General features: G+C 43.0%; 3 protein-coding genes and 1 non-coding gene across 7 annotated transcripts in view; 3 read left to right on the top strand and 1 right to left on the bottom strand.

Annotated features, from left to right (window-relative positions):
• The first annotated feature begins 628 nt into the window (after window positions 1–628).
• Window positions 629–5,426, top strand: nkrf (NFKB repressing factor). Of its 4 annotated transcripts, none has more exons than XM_062393983.1 (3): window positions 629–985; window positions 1,384–1,508; window positions 2,449–5,426. In XM_062393983.1, exons 2-3 carry the CDS (start codon window positions 1,418–1,420, stop codon window positions 4,707–4,709), a joined length of 2,352 nt encoding a protein of 783 aa, XP_062249967.1. In that variant the 5' UTR covers window positions 629–985; window positions 1,384–1,417; the 3' UTR covers window positions 4,710–5,426. The 4 variants fall into 4 exon arrangements, with proteins under 4 accessions (XP_062249967.1, XP_062249968.1, XP_062249970.1 ...); XM_062393986.1 differs by lacking the exon at window positions 629–985 and adding an exon at window positions 2,063–2,143 and having other exon boundaries at window positions 1,410–1,508; XM_062393984.1 differs by lacking the exon at window positions 1,384–1,508.
• Window positions 5,427–5,479: 53 nt separating this feature from the next.
• LOC133958953 (ubiquitin-conjugating enzyme E2 A) lies at window positions 5,480–9,531 on the bottom strand. Its single transcript, XM_062393994.1, has 6 exons — window positions 9,339–9,531; window positions 7,580–7,660; window positions 7,342–7,367; window positions 6,702–6,791; window positions 6,504–6,592; window positions 5,480–6,336 (listed from the first exon to the last, which is right to left on the bottom strand). The coding sequence occupies exons 1-6, from the start codon at window positions 9,380–9,382 to the stop codon at window positions 6,208–6,210; spliced, it is 459 nt and encodes a 152-aa protein (XP_062249978.1). The 5' UTR covers window positions 9,383–9,531; the 3' UTR covers window positions 5,480–6,207.
• A 1,388-nt stretch (window positions 9,532–10,919) lies between these two features.
• On the top strand, window positions 10,920–10,991 carry trnae-uuc (transfer RNA glutamic acid (anticodon UUC)). The gene has a single exon. It is a non-coding gene; the product is annotated as a tRNA-Glu (tRNA).
• Window positions 10,992–11,192: 201 nt separating this feature from the next.
• Window positions 11,193–12,755, top strand: part of elf1 (E74-like ETS transcription factor 1) — a 35,593-nt gene continuing 34,030 nt past the window's right edge. The window contains exon 1 of the mRNA XM_062393768.1: window positions 11,193–11,768. The gene's annotated coding sequence lies outside the window, so the exon portion shown is untranslated. The remainder of the gene's footprint in view (window positions 11,769–12,755) is intronic.

Raw genomic sequence — 12,755 nt, 5'->3', positions numbered from 1 at the left:
AAAGGAATAGTTCACTCCTTATCTACTCACCATTATGCAGATGGAGATGTGGGTGAAGTGTTTGAGTCCACAAAACACTGAGTTTCAGTAAACAGTAAACGTTGCAGCCAAATCCAATACAATTGAAGTAAGTGGTGACCACATCTTCAAACCTGAAAAACTGAAAACGCTTCCGTGGTGTCATCCAAGTGTCCGGTAGCCCCGACATTCAAATAAGAATCATTCACACCATGTTTTCAGTGAAGCGTCCGCTGTGATCCACACGCACACACGGCTGCAGAGAACGTTCGGCTGAAAACTTGGTTTAAATTATCCCAGTTTGAGTTTAATGAGTGAATTCTCATTTTTGGGTGAACCCAATCCCTTTAAAAGGCTGACATTAGACTTCACTACATGTCAGAGTTGATGGACTTTCACCTTCGCACTGATATTAAATCATGATAAAGTCCTTCAGTTTGAATCAAAGTGGTGAACCCTGCTCTCCGTGGATGATGGTTTGCTGCAGGAGGATGTGAGCTGCATGTCCAGATGTCTGTGTGAACACGTGTGAGCATCACTGGAGTAAAACCATAGAAACCAGTGTGAATGGAACAGGCCGCTCGAGCCTCCGAACCCTGCTGCCGCAAAGCATTCTGGGAGAGTGCGCTGACAGACGCCATGATTTCTACCATAGCCGGAGCAGAAAATGGATGATTCCAGCTGTAGCTGAGAGGCCGTGTGTTTCTCCACCGCGAGGTTTCACCTGCATACCCCAGAAAGAAGGAGACGAACCCGGACATCGGTCCACTGCGAGGAGCCGAGTAGAAAACAGCCTGAGCAGTTTGTTGCTGCTGTAGGTAGCCAAGTGCTATCAGGCTAATGCTAGCAGTCGCTAGGCTAGGCTAGCACGACAATAACAACCGGGAAAATAAAATCAAATAAACCTTCCTACCCCTGCGCAGCTGAATTAAAGTGAGATAAATCGGGGGAGCGGCTGCACCTGCAGGTGAGAACACAACACCGCTCAACACCGAGGTATTTAAATTAAGATAAGTGTAATGTGGAGCCAAATGCTAAACGTGTTAGCCCGGGAGAGGTGCTTCCTGTTGGCCTACTGCGTCACTGCGTTCCGGCTTTGTGTTTTGAAACCAAATCCAGCTGTTTTCTCAACTTTTCCCATCATACCCATTAGATGTGTGACAGTGTAACACGTGTGAATCCGGATGTGTAGTCTGTGCGTCGGGGGGGTGCATGCGGCTGCGAGGTGCTGTCTGCTTTCCAGGGAATGTTTTTAGCCTCCACAGGCAGCGAAGAGCATCGACCCCTTACGATGCTGACGTCTGTGCTTGTTTACCTCATCCATCCATTCATGCTGCTAACGTCTGACTTATACCTTAACACCAGGTATGGCCTGGGTTTGATTCTGACGGTGCTGGTGATGGCAGAAGGGAGAGACAGTGTCGAAATGCCCTCCTTTGACCCAAGTCCTATTTCTGAAGCAAAAAAGAGACCTTCTTCTTCTGATGGCAGTGAGTGTCGCTCTGACTCCATGTTCTCACCGACAGTTTACATCTTCACAACTCAATATGGCGCGGAAATGTCTATTTCACATTTCTAGTACTTGTCTTAAGGTGTGTTTGTGTGCAAAGGTCAGTGATTGAGCAAGATGTACTTTTTTTACTGACTTTGGGGAAATCGAAACCAGTTGAAGGTTTGTCAGGCTGAGGCGTGCGAGCAGCAACAGGAGTCAGAGGTTTATATAGCTGTGTACAGGTTAGTGCGTTTCAAAGCTCTTTAAAGACGACAAGACAGCTCTAATGCAAGAGTAAAGCAATCAACAAAAAATTCATTCTGAAAAAGATCTAAATGAGTAACATCTTCAGTAAAATAAAACCACATAGAAAAGGACAAATATACAAAATTACTAGAAATAAAGATTAAATCCGGCAATTTTTTTGTTGTTTAACATGAGTAAAGAAGGAACTTGTTAGGGATTATTTTAAGCTGCAGAAAGTTTTGTTCGTGTTCATCAAAATGAAGGAACATGTCACCAGGTGCAACCTTGTGGCTCTTGTGTTTTTAGCGGTTTTTGGGACAACAATGGAGTCCTATATAACAGAGGAATGAGATTTATGACGCTTTGACAACAGTTTCTGATAATAAGGTAAATGAAGTCTATGACGGGACTCATCCTTCATAAGCATGGACCTTCATGGCCTGACAGGTAGGATAAGATATAACATACCTCTGCCTCGCAGGAGGAAACTGTTGTTTAGTCATTAATATTGGTGCCAGTTTAACAGTCTGTAACATGCAGGCCTGCTACAGACACTTGACCAATAAGTTCAGCTGCAAATCCTTTTAGAAAAAAGTAGTGAAAGTACACTCTAAGAAGAGTTTCCTAGGACTTCTATCATAATGGCCTTGTTGTGTCCATCTCAGATGAACTGTTTACGTGTGTCATTGCAGGAGACGAGCCCATGAGGAAAATGCCTGTGTCAAAATTTGGATCCAGACCTCGATTCGAGCCTGTTCACTTTGTCAGTGGTGGAAGCAGTGGAGGACCTGGCACCGACGAGAAGGAGAACGACAAGGAGCGCAGGAGGAGTGAGTCATATGGAATGAGACAGTGGGACACTGAGCACTCCTCCTACGGCAGCACCAGCAGAGCACAGGGCTCCTCCTCCCTGAGGTCTGCTTTTGACAGAGTCCCGTCGTATGCGTCTGACTCTTGGGGCTCCCATAGAGACAGAGACAGGGACTCTTCTTTAGGTGGTACGAGTGGCATAGGCTATGGAGGACGTGGGTCTTCTACAAACTTCATTGCAAAAACACAGCAGGACTATACAGCCAAGTATGATACCCACTCCTCTCGAAATGCAGACTATTCTCAGCCCCAAAGGTATAATGGATATGGTGGAGCGGGCAGATCAGGAGGCTGGGATTCAGGACGTCCGGGTTCGGGATTCGGTTATCAAGACCGGCCGTCATCCAGCAGACCATTCACCAGAGTCTACAACAGTCCAGGCAGGAGCAGTCCGAGCACGTCACAGCTGGGCCCTGCATCACAGCCTCCTCCTATAGCTCAGTCAACATTGGATGACAAGCAAAGGCTAATTCAAAGTGTAGCCTCTGCGTTGGTTTTTGCTGCTAGGGACCCCGTGTATATGACCGGGAGTGAATCACCAAATTATAATTTCATGTTAAGCCGCAGCATTCAGGCCTGCAAGACCAACCCAGAGTATATTTATGTCAATCTGAAGGATATTCCTCAGGCGGACCTACCCAAGAACAGGAAAGTACCATCGGACGGTTATGCCTGTGAACTGCGATGTCAGGGTGTGTTCCTCGCTACTGGATACTCTGGCAGTAAAAATGGGGCGAGAGACCGAGCGTCCGAGCAGGCAGTAAAACTCTTCCTGAAACAAGTTGAAGTTCGTGTTACGCAGCGCAAATTCAGACACTCGACCGTCAATGACATAGTCGTGTGCCAGATGCACAGCCCGACTCCGCCCTTTTTGCCTGCCCTCCGCAATCCAGAGGATAAACCAACGCCCAGCTCTAAAGGCCAATACGAGCCTGACAAACGCAAGCACTGGACGGAGTTTGTGGTGATGGACAATGCCCACGACGCCATCTGCATTCTCAACAACTCTGCGGCTTTTAATCGCATGAAGATAGACTACAAGTATGACCTCCTCCCAAACACTTCTTGGCTGTGCAGCGTCTTTGTGCAGGATGAGCTGGTTGCGCAGTCATCAGGCACAAAGAAGAGCTCCAAGCACTTAGCAGCCTCTGAGGCAGTGAGGAAACTTCGCATGAACCAGGCACAACGAGAGCAACAGCAGCAGCAGCAACAGCAGCAGCAGCAGCTACAACCACAGCAGCCCCAACAGTACGCCAGAGGAAATAACCCGTCAGATTGTGCAGGACGCTTTGGGCAACAGGGCGTCAAAAAGAAGCATCTCAGCGAGTTGGTTATCCTGGAGAACTCGGACAATGCTATTTGTATCATCAATGACACAGCACAATTTAATAAAGTGACTGCTGATTACAAGTTCACTGTCCTGCCCGATCATCGCTGGAGGTGTGAAGTTTACTTAGAAGGACAGTATGTGGCGGCAGGAATTGGGTCCAAGAAGATAGTCAAGCACATTGCAGCAACCGAGGCTCTGGGGACTTTGAAACAGACGCAGGCCGTGGTCAAATCCAACCTAAGAAAAGAGGGTCACAACGACGCCATATCCAGATCCCAGATCCTGGCTCGCTCTGGTCAGGAGGCCACCAGACAGGAGATAAAAGAAGACAACATCGGAAACCAGCTGCTCCGCAAGATGGGCTGGAAAGGCGGTGGCCTCGGTCGAGATGGCGAGGGCATCGCGGAACCAATCAAAGTGAAGGAGCAGTTTTCCAGAGAGGGGTTGGGTATGGACATGGACAAAGCAGGAAATCAACTGAGCAAGCGCGACATTGAGCACATCATTCGTACCTACGCTGGTTCAGACCGTCAGGATGATCTCCGCTTCTCATCCGACCTCACCAACGACGAACGCAAACAGATCCACCAGATATCTCAGAAATACGGCCTACGGAGCAAGTCGTACGGACAGGGGTGGCAGCGCTTCCTCATTGTCAGTCGCAAAGTACACAAAGATCAGCTGATTGGTCAGCTTCTGCAGGAAGGACAGGTGGGACGATACGAACTCGTGAAACCTCAGGCCTCTCACTAATTTGCATGCAAAGCAAAATGAGGGGGGAAAAAGGCAAAATCTCATCATTGGCTTGGACTTCAGAGTAAATCACATTTAATATAAACTGATTCTTTTAAACTTGTGGGAAAGTTACAACACTCATCCAGTGAGAATCGTTCAGGTATCACCTGGGGTTTCTGCATTCCTTTGCCATGTAAAGTATCTGAGCTTTAGCAGGAGCTGTAGGATGAACTGTCTTTTTTATCTCCTGCCATTCCACGTCCTGTATTTGTTTCACTTATGCACAAGCTTGTGTTCAGTGCTTTTATGGTGTCATGTCCCAATTATGCATCATTTATATCAAAAAGTGACCACAAGGTTTTTGTCACCGAAATATTTTGTTTGTTCTGTGGCTACGAAGGACCTTGGCAGAATATGCAGCTTTTCACTGCTCGTTTGTGGACAGTTGGATCATGACAAGGATTCAAGGCATTATGTCAAACAGTAGCCAGCTACTCATACCAGTCTCACTGTAGTGATATTTCTTAATCAGCAATACCTGCAATGTTGTTCGCTCTGTCAACAGCTGGAGACCATCCTACAAATAGAAACCGCATCTATAACAGGAGAAAACCTCCACATGGAAACTGTAAGCTGTGATCTATGTTCAGATGTGTTGGTTTGTGTGAGTACAGTTTACTTGTCTGCTTGTTTTCACAGCTGTAAAATCTGAATAAATTAAAAACTGATCAACAAGCTGAGCACAATCATATATTTGTTTCCTACAGAGAGTAAAAAGCAAAGACACGTGTTGTATATTTATTTTATTTACAAGAAAATGTACAGTTATTACATGGGTTACCAGTGCAAAGGTTTATAATCTGAATACAGACACATCCTGTTTTTAACAGTGAAATCAGCTTGTAAAATGGCATAAAAATGTCAGCAGAGTGGGAACTCGGTGTCTTGCTTCAGTCTTTAAGAGGGACGTCACCCGTTCACCATGCCAGGTTAAATTCTCTGTCTCACTGAAAGGCTTTCAAAAGGCAGAAAGAAATAAAACCAAAGAAAAGAGTGAAAACACTGACACAGAATGAGAAACACCCATGAACAGTATTTTTTTTCCTTTTTGTAAATATATGAACTGTATCTACACAGCAAACCACACAGCAAGCACATCTAATTCACTGTCACGTGTCATCCAGCCAGTTTAAAAACAACAGGTAGAAAAGTGACAACTGAGACACCGGCCGTAGCCTGTTTTTAAAAAAAGAAAAGATTTGGGGCATGTAGCAAGTAACCCAGATATAACAAGGTACATTAACTTTCAACAAACATATGCTATTGCCCAACAATAGCATTCGGCAGGAGTGAATGCCACAACACAACAGCTTACAAACTGAGCAACAGTTATGGGACAAATATATCAAGAGGGACTTTAAAGATGTGTCATTTTATTTCTGTGAGATCAGTTGTCTTGATTGGTGGTTTCTTGATTCTGGGCTGGACACTGTTCATACTCGAACCCTAACAGGGGTCAACAGTCGCGCCAACTTTGTTCAACAATAGCGGAAACCCTCTTCTCATACTCCCGCTTGTTTTCCTGGTATAGCTGGGCTGCTTGGCTATTCGCCGGACTGTTTGGGTTTGGCTCGTCCAGTAAAGACTAAATACACAAAAGAAGAAAGTCAGTTGCTTTCTGATAAAGTTCTGGGTTATAACAGTCCCTTGAGATCTGGACAGTCATCACTTGTTAATGGATATTGTATTATTTCACTATAAAACAGGATCTTAATTTGAATTTTGCACATAATGTGAAGTTTGTTAAATTACCTGTATTGAAGTTAAGATTGAAGAGACATCATAGGTTGGACTCCAACGATTCTGAAGTATATCTAAGCATATGCTTCCATCTGCATACACTGAAACGAAAAGCAAAATATAACGTTTTTTTTAGACATGATAAAGAGAACAAGTTTTTATTTCTGTTAGGGACATTGTAATTACCCCCCTGGGCAGGGGAGCACATACCATTTGGATGAAACATTTTGGAGACAAATCTCACTGTTGGAGGTTTATTTGGATATTCCTCTGTGAATTCAATGGTAAGTTTGAAGGTTCCTGAAAAGAGAGAAGTGTTGGAACGGTATGAGTTGAAGTATGCAAACTGGAATAAGGGCGTTAAAGTCAAAAAGCCAAATGGAGAAGGCATGTATCAATATGACAGTTTTGATGATTATATGACACAAGAAAACCTAAATCATTTTTGTAACTGAGTTGCCAGCTTGATCAGACTCTTGTAGTTAAATGGTGCCAGTGAAAGAAAAGTTCAATAAAAACTCCAGAGAAATGTTTTAAAAACTGTTTTTTTACATGAGTCAGTTGATGAAGATAAAACATTTTCCTTCTTGGACAAGTAACACCACGATTGTCGGACAGTTTGACAAAGTCCACTACAGTAAAATAGGAGGTTCAAAAATACAGAGTCCATCGGATCATTGTTTAGGAACTGATCAGTCGTTCATAAACTTTACAGGCAAAACAAACTTTCAAGGCACCACCTCCATTCTTCTCATTTAACCATATCAATCGATATAATCTAACTTCCAATGCTTTGAGTTCTAATGAATATTTGATGACTAAATGTCAGAGCATGGCTAGAGTAACTTACCATCTTCAAAAGGTGTTCCCTCTGGTCTAAAAGAGAGACAACAGACAGGTCGTAAATCAACTTGCAAAAAGCACTTATGAACTTTTCATACCTTTTAAAATACTTTTAACACACACTAAGCTTCACCACTTTATTTTACCAAACACAAGCAGTGAATACTTCTACAATCACATACTGTAAATACCTATTATTTATTGAAATATTTGGGTCACAGTGATTATCAAAGAACTTAACTTACCCAAAAATGACAGCGTTCCACACCATGATATTGTTTTCTGATGGAGCCCCACTAACTCCAGCTGGTGGATCCTCTTGCAGTCTAACAGTTCCCGAAAAAGAAAATATGGCATATATTAAAATAAAAGTAAACATAGACAAGAGAAATATAATAACCATAACCATTATTAAGATATATTGTACTATGCCATTTTAAGTGGACAATGGGGTCGTTAATCAATACAATTCTAAAGTAGTTTTAGGCTTATGTATAAACCAGCAACTAGCAAAGGCCTTTTGAATATTTTAGATTTTTTACAACCATACAGAATGTAATTTGATACTCATTTCAGGTTATGAAAGATAACAGTTTTTTTGTTCAACTTCCCTCACAGTTTGCCAGAGATTCTCGGCTGCATGTAACCAATAAACCAACACAATGGACAGATAAGTAATAAGTGAATTAATTTAAGGTCTAGTGTGTTACATTAGGGCAGAGGTCGAAGGAATTTATTCTGTCATATTTATTTTTGTATTTAATCCCACTGACGCAATATCGTGGAGAGGTAAAACCTTTGTCAGAAATCTCCAGTTGTGCTTACCCATTATTCATGATAATCAAATCTTTACAAGTGGACAAACAGGAGAGATAAGTAATGAGTAAATCTATTTAAATGTCTCTATAAAGTTTTTACATTAGGTTTGGTGTCTGAGGAATGTCTAGCTTTAGCTAAAACCACAGACAAAAACATTTTCTAGATTTAAGGTCTGGTGGGATTAAGTATTTAAGAAGAATGAAATGTGAGACCTTCCCTGATAGCTCCTGAAGCCCCCTTTCTTTTTAACAAACGTTGACATGTAGGGGCATTGTGCAAACATGTAATATGATCCTAATCATTCATCTGAACTTTAAGGCTCCGTAATCAAAGATCAACCATAGTGAAGCAGAATAATCGTCATTGTTTCCACAAGTTAAAAATAAACCTGCTTGATCAGAGCTTTCCTGATGAGTGTTTATCAGTTGAATCCATCGGTCACATTGTCAAGAGACACTGTAATTGATTGAGTTTGGCAGTGAACGAGCCAGGATAGTGTCCCGGACTCTGAGACGATCCGTACTGTGGAGAACACAGAGTATCCGGTATAAGAAACCATGAGCCACAGCAGACTGTCTGCGAGGCGCTTCACTGACTGCCCGGCAGATGGTTGCTTATCCTCGGGCTTGGCAAGTGATATACGAGGAGCTCCTTTGGATCAGGCTGCACTAAGACACTGAACATTAACCCAAAACGTTCCGTCTGGCAAGTGCAGGGCCATCTGGACATTCAGCTGCCTTCTCACTTACACATACAGCCCACAGAACTACTATACGATCACAGCCATTAACACTTTGGGGGAAACGCACGAGGAAAAAGCGCATTTGTTAGGTTAAAAAATAAACAGACCTGAGGCTACTAACCCCCGCAGTAAACACAAGTTACACAGAAGGAGCGTCGCTACTCCAGCCTGCCTGGCTAACGCTGGTGTCATCGCCCTGACATTAACGCTAACAACCACCGGTACATGTCAATATGTTAGCATCCACCCTGTTAGCACGACTCGGAATTAGCGTCACCGAGAAGACAAACACCCGATTACCACCGATCGTTGTTTACATGTGGACTATAACGTCCCTGTGGTCGCGTAGTTCACAGTGTAATGTAGGCTAGCTCCTCAAGCTAGCCACAGGCAGCTAGCGTTGGCCGCGGCTACTTCTCTGTGGGGGTTTCCTTGTCGCTTACCGTTTAAAATCTCTCATTAAACGTCGTCTCGCTGGGGTTGACATCTTGTTTAAGCGCCAACTTGACTCCTCGGCACGAACGTGAACGGTTTAGTTGCGAGAAAATGTTTTTTTCACGGTAAAATGTTTAACTTGGAGCTGGTTAGCCGACGAATGCTAGTTTGACAAATAATTGGCTGGCTATGCTAGTCCAAGGACGCTACCACTTACACTACAAGGGTGGGGGGGGCACAGACGTCGAGTTGCTCTAGATCAGCTGGCTATGTAACCACACATACACGAACTATAAAGTAACACCGAATTTCGTATCGTCTTACATACGTTTAACTAAGCTACGTTTAATTATACAAACAAATTCAATCTCATTGTCAGCAAAGCCAGAAGTTGTTGTTGTAGTGCAGCGACCCCCGTTTCTACACTTGTACCATTCCAGAGAGTATACGTCATATGTTTGCCCCCCATGTTTAGTTAGATATCTATGTCTTTAAGGAGTCACCCTCCTCTTCCTCCTGAAATTCCGTTTTGAATCAATCAATCAATCATACTTATCGTTGAATTCGATTCTATTCAATTAATTACTTTACGTTTCCCCCGCCATGGTCTGTACCAATGTATTTATACAGGGCTGACATCCTGTGTAGAAGTAAACAACATGGCCACTAGATGGTAGCTAGCACCCAGGTATAGTAAATTCTACCCACTTTTAACACGAGCGCCTGAAATGTGTCCTGCAAACATAGATTTCGTCTTTATTTCTATCGGTCAAATAAAACAACAACAAAGACACAAAAATATAAAGAAATAGTGTAGCAGCTAAGTAATTTACATATATGGATGTGCGTGTGTGTGTATGTTTTCCAACAATATAATTTAAAATATAAATATATAAATCAATTATAGTTCATAGTTTTTCATGACAGATATCTTGACAAAATCCATGAGACTAGCGACAGATCCAAAATAAATGATCTATATCCTCATGGGGACTGTAACGATATGCAAAACATATATCAGTATGCAAATAACTATACAATATACTTATTTCATAAATAAATAAATCCATTGAATCATGACCAGATTATTTCTGTGAAGGAGTACCATGAAAAAAAGGCAAAACATTTAAAAACAACAATAACAACAGCAACAGCAACAGCAACAACTTTGCTCAAGAGATGTTGAATCAACCGTAGTGATAGTAAGTAGTTAGTAATAAACTTATAACTGGGTGTATGTAACAGATAGATAGATAATTAGGTTAATGGATATTGACAAGAGTACAACTTAAAATATAAAATTAGAGAATATAAGAAAAATATGAAAACCAATAAAGATAAACAAAGGCAGTACTGGTTACAATAAGAGCAAAGCAATAAAAAGAACACATTAAGACTTTCACTGATCCTTTCGCCAAGTTGTTAAGTCAGCTCTGGCAAAAACGGAAGATTTTATGTATTCCTATGAAACATGAAGACACCAAATGGTCAAAAATAAGAATCTGGTATGTCATGGAACAAATGAGCTGTTTGAATTGCTAACTTCTTGTTTGTATAAATTTCAAAAAGTAACCCAGAAAGCCAACCGGTCCCATATGGTCTAGCGGTTAGGATTCCTGGTTTTCACCCAGGCGGCCCGGGTTCGACTCCCGGTATGGGAACTACCCTTTTTGCAACCTGACAAAAAGTGAGAGCTCATTGTGTTGTCTGACGTTTCACCACTTTTCTACACAAAGGTTCGCCGCTGCCGGTAACTGTTTGGACATTTCACCCATATGTGCTCATCGCTTCCCGGGAATCGGCCGCCGCAGTCCCCGCCCTCTCACCTCATCTGCTCCCATCGGCCAGGGGCTTGTTCCCGGAACATTCCCTCTCATCTCATCTCCTCCTAACCCGGCCTGAGCAAAACACTCCAAACTAAACTTTACACGCTTTACAGCTTTCAAACGAAGCGATGTCAGTTTGAACTCACTTGTGTTTGAGCTACTGACGAAATAAGCGACACAAGTTAACCTTTTTTTTTTAATATCTGTTTAACGTCAAGATACCACACTGGTAGTAGTGGTTGTTGATGGACGCTTTCCTCCTTGTGTACTTTGTAGCGAGTACTCTAAACAACTTATTTCCTGCTCCACCATCGTCCCTGCATGTCTGGTAGCAGCAGCCGGCTCTAGCCAAACTCCGGTCGGGGCCAATCACTTCCCAGGAAAATGTGACTGCGAGGAATTCCCCACGCGTCAGCCCCCGTCGGAGAAAACTGCGGCTCCGTGTCAGGGAGGGAGCGCCGGGGCAGGGGGAGGCTCTGTGTGTCCGTCCCGCGGTGATGTAGCTGTGGTGCCGCTTCTTCTCCAGCTGGCACCGGAGATCAGCATGTTTTTCTAACACTGAGGACCGACCCCTCGCTGCCTGTGTGCGGATGACAACTTCCAGCTAACAGGGTGAGTCTCTATTATATTTGGTAAAGCGTCTTTTGGGCTTTTTCTACTCATTATAACGAAACCTAACGTTTACATCTTCACTGCATTAGTGTCACATCTCTGCGGGATCACGTTAGTCTTTATTAAAATCATATTGTTCTTCTTTTTGTAGCTTCTCATGTGAAATAACCAGGACTTTAATTGATATACTATCAGATTAGTTTCTACACCAAAGGCCTTTCTTTGCACTTTGCCTGTACGAAACACGTCGTACTGCACAGTTAAGTGAGTACATGAAGCATGACTGGACTCATGGTGTGTTGTTGCCTCTGGGATACATGAGCTGCAGGCTGTGCTCTGCCTACCACTCCATAGATTACTGTGACGGGCCTGTGTGTCAGTCAGCCGGCATGTGACTGCACTGGTACTGTGTGTGTGTTTGTGTGTGTGTGTGACCCTAACACTGAAATGAAAGAGAGCTTTCCTTTTGTCCTTTGTTCTCCATCATCAGAAACCTAGTCTTGACCCCAGGTCAGTGATGTCAGATGAGGCTTGTGTTGAGAGCACGTGGAAAACTTGAGTTTTATTCTCAACCGAGGACCCCTGACAAGACAGAAACATGTTATGCCCCCCCTTCATGTATGTCCCTTAACTCTCACATAGCCATTTTCAACAACAAAAGAGAAATGTCTTGGAAAGACATCATTTGCAATGGTTGAACTGGAAACCCCCCTGGGCTCCCTGGACCCCCATTTGAGATCCCCTTAAAACTGACAACTTCAAGCCTAAATGGCAACACCCTTCAAGTTTCAGTTTCGAAAATGTGGATGTTTGCTGCTTTTCTTGTCTTCTACACTTAAAAATGAAAAGTGTTGGATCAACTTACCTTTCTCACACTTTGACTGACATACTAATTAATTCAATTTGTTAAACCTTGTAGTTGAGAAGTATTTACACACATATGGCAGCTTTAATCCGATCTTTGACATCTTTGTAGCGTCATCGATG

Source organism: Platichthys flesus, chromosome 8 (genome assembly GCF_949316205.1).
Source record: "Platichthys flesus chromosome 8, fPlaFle2.1, whole genome shotgun sequence".
Lineage (NCBI taxonomy): Eukaryota > Metazoa > Chordata > Actinopteri > Pleuronectiformes > Pleuronectidae > Platichthys > Platichthys flesus.
The sequence above is the reverse complement of the archived record's forward strand: the minus strand, read 5'-3'. Positions and strand labels throughout refer to the sequence as shown.

Bases quoted from the DNA above. Each gene is read 5' to 3' on its own strand.
- LOC133958953 (XM_062393994.1), bottom strand. From the start codon at position 9,382: ATGTCAACCCCAGCGAGACGACGTTTAATGAGAGATTTTAAACG. The intron at 7,661-9,338 runs GTAAGCGACAAG...GGGAACTGTTAG, and splicing joins TTAATGAGAGATTTTAAACG to ACTGCAAGAGGATCCACCAG. The intron at 7,368-7,579 runs GTAAGTTAAGTT...TCTCTCTTTTAG, and splicing joins TGGAACGCTGTCATTTTTGG to ACCAGAGGGAACACCTTTTG.
- nkrf (XM_062393983.1), top strand. From the start codon at position 1,418: ATGGCAGAAGGGAGAGACAGTGTCGAAATGCCCTCCTTTGACCCAAGT. The intron at 1,509-2,448 runs GTGAGTGTCGCT...GTGTCATTGCAG, and splicing joins ACCTTCTTCTTCTGATGGCA to GAGACGAGCCCATGAGGAAA.